Below are 13,316 nucleotides of genomic sequence, written 5' to 3' on the forward strand. Positions count from 1 at the left end.
TAAATAATTCTGACCTTGGCCTTCTTCTTCTTTCTAAGTGTTTCCTGTACATAAGAGCCTCAGCTCCTGTGGCTAACAAATGACAAATCTGCATCTAAGGGAATTCCTCTCTAAACTCTAGACCCAGTGTCCCGATGTACACTTCTCCCGGGCTCTTCAACAGGCACTTCGTTCTCAAGCAGCCTCAAATAGAATGTTTTCCATTTTTACAGCTATCTGCTTTTTAGTATTCTTTTTGGTATAAGTCAGCCATCCACCAAGTCACCAAGTGAGCCAACCCAAACCTTGCTACATCTTGTCTGTTTCCTTCACAAGCCCATTTCCAGCCCCCAAAGCAGCACCAGACACAAGGCAGATACTCAGCACACGCTTGTTGGACAAACAGATCGTCAACCACTCACTGTTCCTCACTGAGTACATTTAGTCAGGGATAAGGTGACACTAAGGTGGATCCTAAACTTCTGAAACTTCTGACATAACCATTTCTTTCTTTTCTTCTTCTTCTTCCTCCCCCTCCCTTTCCCCCTCCTCCTCCTCTTAAGTTTATCATCTCTTCCCTGCAACCTCTGATTTTTCTCTGTGCCATTTGCAAAGAAGTATTTCAAAATACAATTCTTACTGAGGTCCCCAAGGCCTCAAAGACAAAGTTTCCATCGTGAGTCCCATGGTCTGACCCTACCTCCTCTCTCTCAGTGACCCTTTCCTCACCAGGAACCCACTCCCCCGCTCCCACTATTCAGTGATGCCCTGTGATTTACATTCCTTGCATCAGCCAGAGTCCACACGCCATTCCTCAGTGCATGCCCTCAGTTTGGAAGGTTTTTGCCCCCCCAAATCTTCTACTTCCGACATACACTTCATGTGTCACTTCCCCTAGGGGGTCATTGTCTCTCTCCAGAAGGAGACTTGACAACTTTTTCTACTTTCGTTATTCCCCATGCAGACGCCACTAGTGGCCTCCACGTAAGCAGTGTGCCTATGTACAGGAGTGTTTCTTGTACCAGGCTATAAACTCCTTGGGGGCCAAGACTATGAGTCATTTATCTTCAACATCCCAATAAGGGCTGTGTAATTGTTCACTGAATTAATACATAGTACATCAGTCAAAGCTTCCCAGAGAAATAGACAGAAAATACATACCTCCTTATTCTGAGAATTCTCTGAGGTAGAAGGCAAAGGTTCTACTGTATTTCCAGGACATACAGCCATCTGACTCACCGCATCTTTATTTCTAAAAGAAAGAGTATTGACCTATCATAGCATAATGATTCATATTATATTCATTCTTTTACTTGAGGACTCTGAAGGATTATTAGAGAAAATTCTGCAACCTCAAAGACTTTGGACTATAACACTCATACATTTACAGATGTCTTATTTTCATTCAAAAGAACTCTGAATTGAAAGCCTAATCAAAAATACTTAGTAAACCAGAAAAAGAAAGTGCTTACCTGATAAAAATTATTTTTACTTTAGAAGGGGCACATTTAATGATTGAAGAAGCATTCTGATGACTTCTTCCATATAAAATTTGACCATTGATCTATGAGAAACAAATAGCATTAATTGAGCCTGAAATTTTAATTTTGCTCATTTCTTATCACCTTATCTAGCTAATATACAGGTCATTTTTTTTTCTTCCTATAAAATATTATATGTATGTCTCTTCCAAGAACATGAACCTAACTCTGAAGGAGAGTAAAGAAAAGCTCATGTTTGAAGCCGACGTTACGATGACGTGTGTGTAGTGTGATCCCAATAGACAACAGAGGCAGCACTTGGGACTGTAAAAAAAAAAAAGCACAGCAAGCTTCCTGGAGGGCACTGGGGTTCCAGCATGTTCTGTCGAAGCAAGGGCTCTCCTGGAAGCACTAGTGACCTCCGTAGATCATCAAGGGAAGTCCCTGTGGTCACAGATCTTAGTCTCAAGAATCAGGCCCTGGGATTGGCCGCTGGGAGAAGCATTCCGGCAGACCAGGGATTTGGGAAGCAGAACGTGCCCAAGCAGAATAGTACCTAATGGAAACTTCCCGTCATCTAGTCACTTAGCCCCTGCTGACTGAGCCTTCCTGGCCAAGGGAGAAGCACAGGAGTGCAAGGAAGAGTATTAAGGCAATATAAAGACACGTGGATCCCAGCCTCCAGGAGGCAAGGACAAACAAAACAAGCACATGTGATTCTAAACACTATAAAGTCTGGTCCAGAAATTTATTTGGTTTGGAGGGCTGAGTTATTGTTTTTGTTATTTAGCCTTAACCTTGACCCCACCTCACCCGACCCCTATCGCTTCTACCATTAGGAATTCAACTTCCAGAACGTCCAGTGGGTCAATCTCATTACTAAGGAGTGATTGGTCGTTTGGCTTTTCAAAAGCTCCTAATAAAAATGCAGCACACAAAAAAATGTTTTTGAAGTGTGATCTTTATTACTGTCTTGGGGCAAAAATTGTTTCTGGTGCGACACAGTCACAACCTTTTAATGGAAGTTAATGGGAACACGGACTCTACTTAACAGAGATTTGGTTTAGAGCCAAACTTGCTGCAGCACATCTATTTTATTAGGCAAGCAACAGTTTTCTCAGTCACCATATGAGGCCCGGGTGGATTTTCTGGAAACTGATGACTCCAGTGCACCAATTCAGCAATGAATTCAGCATTTTCCATTAAGAACTTACCTCTAGAAGCTCGTCTGCAACCTGCAGTCGACCATCTTTCCCAGCTGCTCCATTTGGATCGATCCCCACTATAAAGACACTCATCCTGGATCGGTCTTTGTTTCCAGCAAGACTTAGACCCAAACCACTACGACCTTTCTCCAGTTCAATCATATGGAGCTCTCCTGTTAGGGTTCCATAACGCTCTCTGATATTTTCTATGCACAACAAAACAACAACAACGACAAATTATAAGTTAATTCACAGCCAGATGTTTTACTATGGAGTGTCATCTGGCTTCAAAAGAGCATTACTTGGAGCAAAATTAAATCCTTGGCAGTTAAGGAAAGCTAAGAAAACTCTGGTCCCCTAGGCGTCAAGACTGGGTTCCTGGAGTACCCAAACTCTGAGGAATTCTTTGCATCTAGTGTGCAGACAGTATCATGTCTAATTAATCAGTTCATCTGGGTGATCAGGCCCAAGAGATTCATTATTAACCAACTCTCAAAAGACTCCGATTAAAACAAAGCACTAGTTTATCATTCACAGAGAAGACAACATTCTTCTCAGTGAAGGATTTATCTTCACTGATCAGTGGAGACATCTCTCCCATAGAAAAAATGGCCTATGTGTGTCACATCATGTTGGGCAGCTACTTGGTACATACACCCAGAATAAAGAGGATGCACTGTCTTATTGCACAGAGCCATTAGGCCAGGACAAATCAATGTACCCGTCTCAGATTTAGGACCCATGTCCTCACTAGATGAGACCATTCAACTCTCCCATCCCACATGTTCAAGAGTTGAATCTGAGAGGGCAAGGCTACACGGAGGTGCCCTAGGCCACAGGCCCAGATGAACAACCAGCCAGGAGCCAACACAGATTTCTAGCCATGCGAGTGAGCTACCCTTAAGGCCCAGTCCAGCTGAGCCCAGTCGACCACAACACCACAACACAGTAATAAACTGTTTCCTTAAGCCCTTAAGTATTGGGGTAGCTTGTGACATGACATTCCCTTTCATGTTTTCCTCAGAGTATATTCTGGCCACCTCAACGGATTAGCAACATACTCTTATTTTATTGAAAACAGACTTAGAAAACTGCAAACTTTACAAATCTTCTCTTAGAAAATGTTACTACACAGCTGATGTCTTGCATTCCATATTGATTCTCACCTGCGCCAACTTCATAAACTGCCATTTCCTGATTCCTTCTAGAATCCAGCGGCACAAAGTTTATACCCTGTGCTTCCTAAAAGCATATACCATGGCTTTCTTAAAGGAATTATATTTTTTAAAACAGAACTTCTTAAAGCACTGATACATGAGTAACTTTTCACTAAATTTTTAATATTTCCTTATAAAAAGGCTTCTTTCATTAGAAAAACAGACACCCCAATGATCCTAAGAACAGCTGCCTTTGAATGCTTCCTGTGCATCAGACATTGTGGTTTGCACTCCTCAGACATTATCAAATTTGATGTTAGCAACCTGAGGTGAGGACTGAATTTTCAAAAGAGATATTAGCCCACTGGGCAAAAACTTAGAGGCAGTTAAACAACTTGCCAAAGGCCCCAAGTTTTTATCTCAACACATACTATGCTACCACCCTAGGCAAAACAATACCAGAGTTCAAGGCAAAATATGAACAGCAACCAGACTTTACAATGAGGAATGTGAGGTCTGGAGAGGGGCAATGACTTGTTCAAGACCGCAAGGTGGCGGATCCTGTACTAGGTTCTGAGAGAGTGCCCTGCCCTCTTTAATGCTCATACAAATGGCAAAATGGGCTTAGCAGGAACGTTCGGTTAGAGGCAAGGAAGAATATGATTTCATGCTTTGGGAATGTGGGCTGTATCCAGGCAAAACAAACAGTATTTTTTCCAAACAAAATTGCAGTATATATAACTAAAGCTGAAACATACTTATCCACCCAGGGCATAAGCCTTGAGAAACCCAGAGCTACTTTAATGTCGCTATTATAACTGAATGCATCACAAAAGACAACTTACTCCAGCTGTAACCAAACTCATCCTCTTTGTCCACATCTTCTGAGACTTTGCTTGTGGATGACTGTGTATGATCGCCGCTCATTTCTTTAGATGCTGAAGAAGGGGGTGGAGGCACATTGCACAATGGAGCCTTTTCCGGCTCTGATTCTGACTGACTGGGTGCCTGCGGGAACAAGAAGAATACAGTGGGTATGTGCAGTCTAAGGAAGACCAACTTAAGTAAAAGAAATAAAAGTATAATGTCAAAAACTGGCTTTAAAATATCTAACATATATATAATCAAAAAATGTATATACAATGGCAGACAGGATTCAGGTAAAGTTTAAATATAGTAAAAAATAGCATAATATATAATAAAAAAGTATAATTCATTAAACTATTATTTGGTATTTTAGGCCAATGATTTTTTTCAATTTGAAGGCTTAAATGACAAGATAGAAAAAAACTGTGCAAACTTCCCCTTTTGGAAAAAAATTCTCATTCAAAAGTTTTCATAAATATGCAGGGGTCTAGGCGAGATTTTGTGTGTCTAGAAAAGTCTTCCAAGAAATTGGAAAAAAAAAAATGAACAAATAAGTTAATCAAACAATGAAAGGCGTTCAAAGGCTGGCAGTCAGACTATATATAAAGAATTCTTCATCGCTACCTGAATCCTCTCTCCAAATGACTCTCTTAACAAACCCATGAAAATGAGCATTACACATGCAGGCTCATCTACCAGGGGAGCTGGTTTGTTAGCACAGAGCGCACAGACTCAGATCTGAAGAGCAGGTTTTAAGGGAAGGCCCCATCATTCCCTTGCCAAGGGAGTTCACAAGGTAAGTGAGAAAACACAAGAGACCACTTCATACAAACCCAGAGTACGGCATACTTGCTGTCACTTGGGGCTATGGGTCCTACTTCAAAAAGAGGGCTTGGTATCAAGCTCTTATATTGCAGATTATCAAATAGAATATTAGAGTTGGAAAGGCCTATAAGTCACTGAGCTCATTTTACTCATTTTGCAGATGAAAGACCTGAGGCCATGAGATGATGTTGTTCAAAATCACACCGGTACTAGATTTCTTTTAGTTCTGCACTTTCCATCATGCCATGCTGTCTCCTCCAACTTCCATAGTTAGTACCTAATCCAACGCTCAGAGATACCCACTTAAACTTCTAACCATGGTATGAAGCTGTCCCTGATGCCTTGAATCAACATTTTTCCTATTCTTATTTTACCCTTTTTTCATACAAAAATCCCTCTGATATACCTCATTTTATATGTGTGGATCTGGAAAAAGATTTTGATGAAAAAAAAAAAACTTCCTATAGAACACATCAGATGATAAGCATGCACAAATAGTTAGAAATTGTTAACTCGTGTCAAGAACCAGAATACCACAAAATACACCTAATACTACAACTATATAGCACTGAAGGTGATCTTTCTTTATTGATTCAGAAACCACGTTAGGATGCTAAGCTGCCCCAAAATGAACCTAATAAATATCAATTACTATTTTTTCTGGCAAAGTAACAGAGAGCTCATTGGTAGAGACTTATAGGCAATAGATTTTCAAGTGACAGAATCTACTGTGTTCAAATGTTTGGTTTACACACAGCTGGCCACCCAGACAAAAACTACCACTGCAAACAAAACCCTTGTTATCTTCCCAAATACTGTGCCATAAAACCCTCAAATCAACAATGTACAAATAAAAATGTCCAACAAACAAACAAGGTTCATTTAACATACTAAGGTAGGGGCGGCGGGGAGGCAGGGAGTGGGGGAGGGGGGAGGATGGAATTTACTTTTTTTCTGGTTAAAATAAAAACAACTTCTCTACAACAAGAGAGAATATTAGCAAGTATAGGTTAAGCCCATTTGGTTTTTAAAAAGGGGGACAAAATCTGATTTAAACTTCCCATAATTTTAACAAATTTATGGATGCAAACGTTATAGATCTTGCTGCATATCTTTCCTGAGCGGTTATTTTACTTAAAAATAACAAAATCTGCCTAAAAAACTGTTTAGGAACTGACTTAGGCACACCATTTTCATACCGTGAGTAAACTAAAACGGTGGGTCCTCACATTACTGACTAATCATAAAGGGAATACAAGCCTGTTATTTATATTTACTAAAGAGGCAAGCGATTAGGTGTTCTATTTTACTACTCCCGAAAACCCTCCTTCTGAATGAGATCATGTAATTAGCTTGTGGTTGACACTTAAGATTTATTAACGAAAATACAATTCTTTAACAGAGACTGTTTAGCCTTCATTGGCAAAAAACGCAAAGTGCACTTGAGATCACTCCATGCCATGTATGCACACAAGTGTAACACACACATAGCACACGGTAACACACCTACTTACTCATGAAAATTTCACACTGAGACAAACCTTAAATGGTGTGGGAGCAAAAGGGTTAGTTGGGGAACAACGGAAGATAACTCTACTTGAATTCTGTAATTCCTATAGTAACAGAAAACATATTCCTTCAGATACAACATCTTTGGTTATCCATATTACAATAACATGAAAACCCAATGAATATTCATAAAATGCTTCCTGAAACTGTTGAGAGCTTTCTTCCTTATCATGATCAAATTATCATATAGAGATTCTTGTAAGTAAGGTTTTGTTTCAATTCTGGGTTTATAATTTCATCAGAATATAAGACTATCCAAGTATAGGTTTACAAGCATTGAAACAGGGGCATGTTTCCTCATTCAGGCATTTATATGGACACACTTTATGAATATTCAACATACTCCTGCATACACACAATTATTTGTGGAGTGATTAACTTACAGAAGGGCTTTTTTAGGACCACCTTGTAGAAGTCTGAGAAGGATTTAAATCAATACAAGGCTTTAAATAAATTATGTGTGAAAGTACTTCATACATTTGGCAACTAACAAAAATTCAAATATCAGAAAATTTAACTCACACCAAAATATAGGAAAGGCACTGGACTCACGATTCTCCCTTACTGTTCAGAAGGGCCATCTAATTTCAGCTATAAAAATGAATATGCTCTGGCAAAAAAAAATGTGCTTATGAAAGGATCTGCATGCCCACTCCAAACACACAGTTTTGCTTTTTTTTTTTTTTTTCCCCTGCCCCAATTTAGTAAACAGTGAACTAGGACAAAGGCACAACAAAGAACGAAACATTTGCAAAAGGCAACGAATGGCAAGACAATGGCATTATCCAACCTTGTCAGCGTTGAACTGAAGAGAATCAGCAAATGGGTTAGTGCTGCTGAAGTTGTACTTAGGGTAAAGGTTGTGCGGCAAGGAAGACAAAGGGGATTTCTAAAAGGAAACATAAGAGGCGCTGAGCGCAAAAGAAATATATTTAAAACAACTCAAGTTTTAAGAACAAAGTACTGATTTAAATAACAGTGTGAAATTACTAGATCCAGTCAGATCTAGTCATTAAGAGCAACATCGTATTAAACAGTCTAGGACTAAAGGTTAACCTCTAGCGATCTGGATCTACACCTCGACCTAAATCTGGCCACGAACTACGTAGGATATGAGCTGGTGAAGCTGATACCACATTTCTTTTATTTTCACTGTCACAGACAGATGCACATACACGTTGCCCAATCTATATAGTCATGTATGTCCCATGCATATCAGTAAACAGGTTTCAAGACGAAAACCATAAATGTTTTTTGTTTACATTTAAAAGCAAAGTATGCTTCTATTGTAAAACAAAAAAGAAACAGTCTATCTGCCGCAGAATGCAAATTAAACATTTGTCTGCTAGTTCACTGGTAACCTTCATGATTCTTTTATCTTGTTTCCCAGGAAGGAAAATTTTCAAACTTAGATTGGATATTAAGGTTACATCAGGTCAATAGGATTTTTCCCTTTAAAAAGGGAAATCAACAATTTTAAATAAATGAACCACCCTACAGTGGTGTTCTTTATTTCTGCCCTTTTTTTTTTTTTTGTGGAGGTAGAAACATTGATTTTTAAAAGTTTCCTATAAAAGTTCCCATATGAGAGGGAATTTATGAGGCTATGCATATACTGAAGTCCTGCCTTAGAGTGTTTCTCACAGATTTTGTGGCTTGCTTGAGATACTCCCTGAGCTAGGACTACTGGAGTTGAATATATGTATTAAAGGCAGGATGACTGCCAGATAGAATTTAGCATTTTCATAGTTTAAAAAAAATGAAAGTAATTTCCTTAGCACAATAAATTCTTCTCCTTCTTTTCATACCCGCTATCTTCTTCTTTTATTGACTGTATCTTTCAGGGGAAATTGCAGACATTTAAAATTCATTTTGGCTCCAATTAAATGTTTGTGTTACTTCTGTCTATAAAAAAGCCCTACTGGCAAGCATCAAGAGTAGGGAGAGGTTGTCATGTGACGCCACCCTGTACGGGAGAATACTCTGGAAAGGCTCTATCCTCAGTACGCCTGTACTAAAGCTTATGCCACATTACCCTTTCAATCTGCTCTTCCTGCAATGTTTTTCCTACAGAGGGAAGATGGGAAAAAGAAATGGGCACAATGACATTTCTGCTCATCTCAACTTTCTCTCTGCTTTTCAGTTTAAATGTCAACTCCTGCTTTACAAAAGAAAAGATCATGAATGCCGAGGAACGCGACCATTTATTAAGGGTGGGAGAAATGACTAGGCAGAGATTAAAATCATATTCTAGGCAAAATAATTCCATGCTATGGAAGGTGGAAATTATTTCTGATCCTCATACATGGAGTTTTTGGGTTTTAAAGTTCCTTTATAATTCTATAGAATAATAAAAAAAACATAATGGTAAGAAATGGAATATTTAATGAGAGCTCTCCTTTCCTGTTTTTTTTTTTTTTTTTTTTTAATTTGCAGCTCCTACGTAGGATTAGAATTTGGCCCTGATAGCAGAGTATAAAGTACAGCATGAGTACAGCAAATGGAGTGGTAGATCTATTACTATGAAGAGATTTATAGGAACAGGCCATATTCTTTATTAAAAAATCAATGATGAAACTTCTACTTATAGTTCGAAGGGCTGATAAAAACGAAAATGTTATTAACTAAGACAAAGCATAGGAAAGACAAAACCATTCTCTAGTCCATATTAATAGGGTCTGTCCACCCTTTGGTATGACCATGTGGTCCAACTGATGGAACTGTCAGTAATAAGTACAGAATATATTATTAATTATCATGAGGATTATTATCATCATTCTCAGTTCTGGGAAATTCTGATTCTTGAATAGTTTAGGTGCCAAAGAGATTGACTATCTTTTCATCCTATGTACAGGATTTTTTTGAAGTTTTATTGTATCTACAAAGAAAACATTTTCTATTAAGAGAGTCTTCTGTATTGGTGATTTTTTTTTCCCTTTAGATTACTGGAAACATGATTATTTCCACAAGGAAGTAAACCACTGAAAATAGACCTCATTTTAAATGCAAAAGTGATTCTGATTTCCCAAAGCTGAATGCGTATGAAGAGGAGGAAAAATATCTTTCCCCTATTCATCTGAAGTTCTCAGCTCGATCTCTGTAATAAAAAATGGGATTAACAAGAGAAAAGTACTTATGTTGATTTAATGTTAACTTTCACATGACACATGATCTGAATGACACAGAGCCTTCACTAGATAATGAAGAACTGAAGCAATAGTTAGACTTGAGGTTTTTTTACAGGAGGTTTGCTTAAGAGTGGAAAGTCATGGAAAATATGATGGGACAAAAGAGTATGAACACAGTGGGGAAACTGAGGAAAACTTAGGAAGGTCTCTTCGTTCAGATTCTTCCCAGTGTCCCTCTGTCTTTGGAGGCAGGGATGTTCCTTTCCTCCAGGTATGGGGAGGGCGCCTCTCAGAGGAAGGTCTTAAGACCTGCATCAGGGGAGAAGGGGGAGGTCTGAGTCCTTCCAGCACCTGCCTTTTCCTAAATTCCTTTGGCTTAAAATATTCAGTATTCTCTATTTTGGGGTAGCATACTCTGAATCCTGTCACACATAACTTGACTAAACATGTCACTCTAAGAAAGATTTATCCTGGAGTAATTGCTATAAAATGAAGAGTCATTATACCTCAGAATAAAATAGCGTTATGTTCCAGGTGTATGAGAAAATATCTTCCCAGTTCATTAGAAACTGTGACCAGCATTGAAAGAAATGTCTGCAGTTTAAGTTTTTAAAACTAATATGAAGAATCCTATTCAGCAGTTTACAGTACTGTCCTGCATGATATGCAACTTGGAAATTAAAAATAAAACAAACGAATAAAACCTACCCACGTACAAAAAAAAATGGTTTTAACTTAAACAGCCATTTGCCAACATCATCATTCTGTATCTACATTGGACACGACAAATGGAAACAAATGTGGAAAGATTTGTAGTTATTTAAACAAACTGAATACCATTTGAAGAGAATTGCAGCATGGTGCAGCCCTACCATTTGGCAGATTTTCTCATCTGAATGGGCAATTATTACCTAACAATAAACAACGGAATGATTAAAAACTGCAGATGTGAAGATAACTGCTTACATGAAGAACGACTAAATTCATTTCTTACAGTAAACCTAGACCAGAGCTACACCTGTCTTGACAACAGAAGGACCGACAGGATAAATCTGGTCACTTCGAATTCCACTGCACAGAATACTGACGAGTCACTTTTGCTGACCTCATCTACGGAGCTGCCTGCTACTCTCTTTCCATCATCTGAGCACTGATTTCTTGTATTCTTGATTTTAAAGTTATAAAGTAATTACCTATTTTAAGTTTTAGAAGGTTCTTTTAACTTCCCTCACAGATGTTGACATTTTTCTTTTAAATAAAGCTAATTAATGAGCAGGTATTTGAAAGACAACCAGTGTGACAGGGTCTTTTTGTGTTTTATTTTCTCTTTACTAAAATCCAGAAGTTAGAACCTCTGTGAACTTCAGAACATTTAGGAAGCTCCTGAAATGATACGCAAACTTTTCAGTGAATGTGTGGCTCTGAAGAACTTTCCAAGGGGTATGGTTAAGAACTGCTGCACATGAAAATAAGCTTTTTCAGTGAGACCTGAAGAAGGAATAGCTAAGAAAAAAAAAACAGTTGTAAACTCTTGGCATTGTTTTCCTCTTCGGAATCGTCAGGGCATATCAAATCCACAAAGCCTTGCTTCGTCTCTTCTCCATCAACAACATTCATGAAATTCATTCATCCTACTTTCTCGAATATTTTTTCAAGCCATTTTACCTGTCAGGACTGATGGTAAAATGGGTCAGTAGGTTTTTGTCTGCCAGGGATGAAGACCTTTACAGTGACTGTGGCCGGGAAGCTTCAGTTATGAAATCACTAGTGTATAAACACACTGCGTACACATTTCCACTGTGTAGAATGTTCAGTGGGACAGACAAATACACTCAAGATGATTCACAGGTGATCACGGGATTGCATCAGCTAGAAATTCTGTCTAGAAAGTAAGTGTAGAAAGAAAATGTAATCTCTCGGGCTTCTCAGGGACTCCACCAGAGGTCACACACTATTAAGTTAAATGATTGTATCACGTTCCTCTTAACAACTTATATATTTTGTGACTATGGTGAATACTAACAATTATCCATCTAGACACCGATGGCCATCAATGAATCCTACTTCTCTGTGTCTTCAATGGGCTTCCAGTGTTTATTAAACATGGCAGAAGGGATTTCCAGGATAACTCAATAAAAAAAAAAAAAAAAAACAAAAACAAAACAATATAAATTTTAACAAGTCTCCTGAGATTTCAACACTGGCTATCTGCTCTTAGAGACAACTTGGCCCTTGTTACATTAGCTTCCAAGTTGAACACTGTTTGGGTTTGCCTACCTTGCCCTTTTTGTTTGCTTACCCTTGGTCTGTTTATAATGCTCTGTACCATAAAGACTACGGGGTTGCCTGCTTTCCGAATGGCTTCCACAGCTTGTTCATGGCTTGCATCTCTGAGGTCCATTCCATCCACCTGCAATGGAAGGCCTCAGCTTAACATTTCAAGAAGCTATAGAACAACAGAACAATTTGTGGATCTGGAGTTTTGAGGATCCTGGGTGAGGCTCCTGGAAACTCTGTTTCAGAATAAAAAATAATGGTAACTACTTGTGAGGCTCCAGAACTCTTAATTTGTCCAGGAGACTTGTGGTCCCTTTTTTTGGACACAGATTTCTGTCTCCAATAATCAACTGAAATAATAATCAGTTGAAATGAAAGCTCTGCTTCTGCTTTCCTTACACTATCAGCTGTTCCCTTAAATTAGGAAATCAACATCATTAAAGAAATCATATGAGGGATCTGTCCCGCAGCACTGTCTTCATCAGGAAAATCACCGTACACATTTGCTTCCGATTCATTATAGATTAGTTTGGGAAATGGGTGGGCGATGCTTTGTGTGTTTCTCTCTGTATACAGATGCTTGAAGTTAAAAACAAAAGTCTGATGTTCGGAAAAATCGGATTATGACAAGATTAGTTTTGCAAAAGAATCTTTGTAGTAGATGTGACAGGAGCTGGAAGCCAAGAAATTGTGCTTGTTAGTAATTCTTATATAAATAGCTTGAAAATGAAAGTTATTTTGTAACTTTTTTTTGACCATGGAATGAATGCCTGGGTGATGATCAGGTCAGCTTATGCACTGAATAGGAAGGAGAATAGTTCGAAAGGC

At 38.6% G+C, this 13,316-nt stretch overlaps 1 protein-coding gene across 9 annotated transcripts in view; it reads right to left on the minus strand.

Moving 5' to 3' along the window:
- Nucleotides 1–13,316, minus strand: part of MPDZ (multiple PDZ domain crumbs cell polarity complex component) — a 162,082-nt gene that overhangs the window by 27,558 nt on the left and 121,208 nt on the right. For 4 of the 9 annotated variants that reach the window (XM_042963855.1, XM_042963854.1, XM_042963859.1 and 1 more), the window contains 6 exons: nucleotides 12,511–12,621; nucleotides 7,874–7,972; nucleotides 4,668–4,830; nucleotides 2,675–2,871; nucleotides 1,452–1,543; nucleotides 1,141–1,231 (listed from right to left, as the gene is read on the minus strand). In XM_042963855.1, coding sequence (XP_042819789.1) covers nucleotides 1,141–1,231; nucleotides 1,452–1,543; nucleotides 2,675–2,871; nucleotides 4,668–4,830; nucleotides 7,874–7,972; nucleotides 12,511–12,621 — 753 coding nt within the window. The remainder of the gene's footprint in view (nucleotides 1–1,140; nucleotides 1,232–1,451; nucleotides 1,544–2,674; nucleotides 2,872–4,667; nucleotides 4,831–7,873; nucleotides 7,973–12,510; nucleotides 12,622–13,316) is intronic. The other 5 variants (XM_042963858.1, XM_042963856.1, XM_042963861.1 and 2 more) reach the window with 3 other exon arrangements.

This window comes from Panthera tigris, chromosome D4, assembly GCF_018350195.1.
Source record: "Panthera tigris isolate Pti1 chromosome D4, P.tigris_Pti1_mat1.1, whole genome shotgun sequence".
Classification (NCBI taxonomy): Eukaryota; Metazoa; Chordata; class Mammalia; order Carnivora; family Felidae; genus Panthera; species Panthera tigris.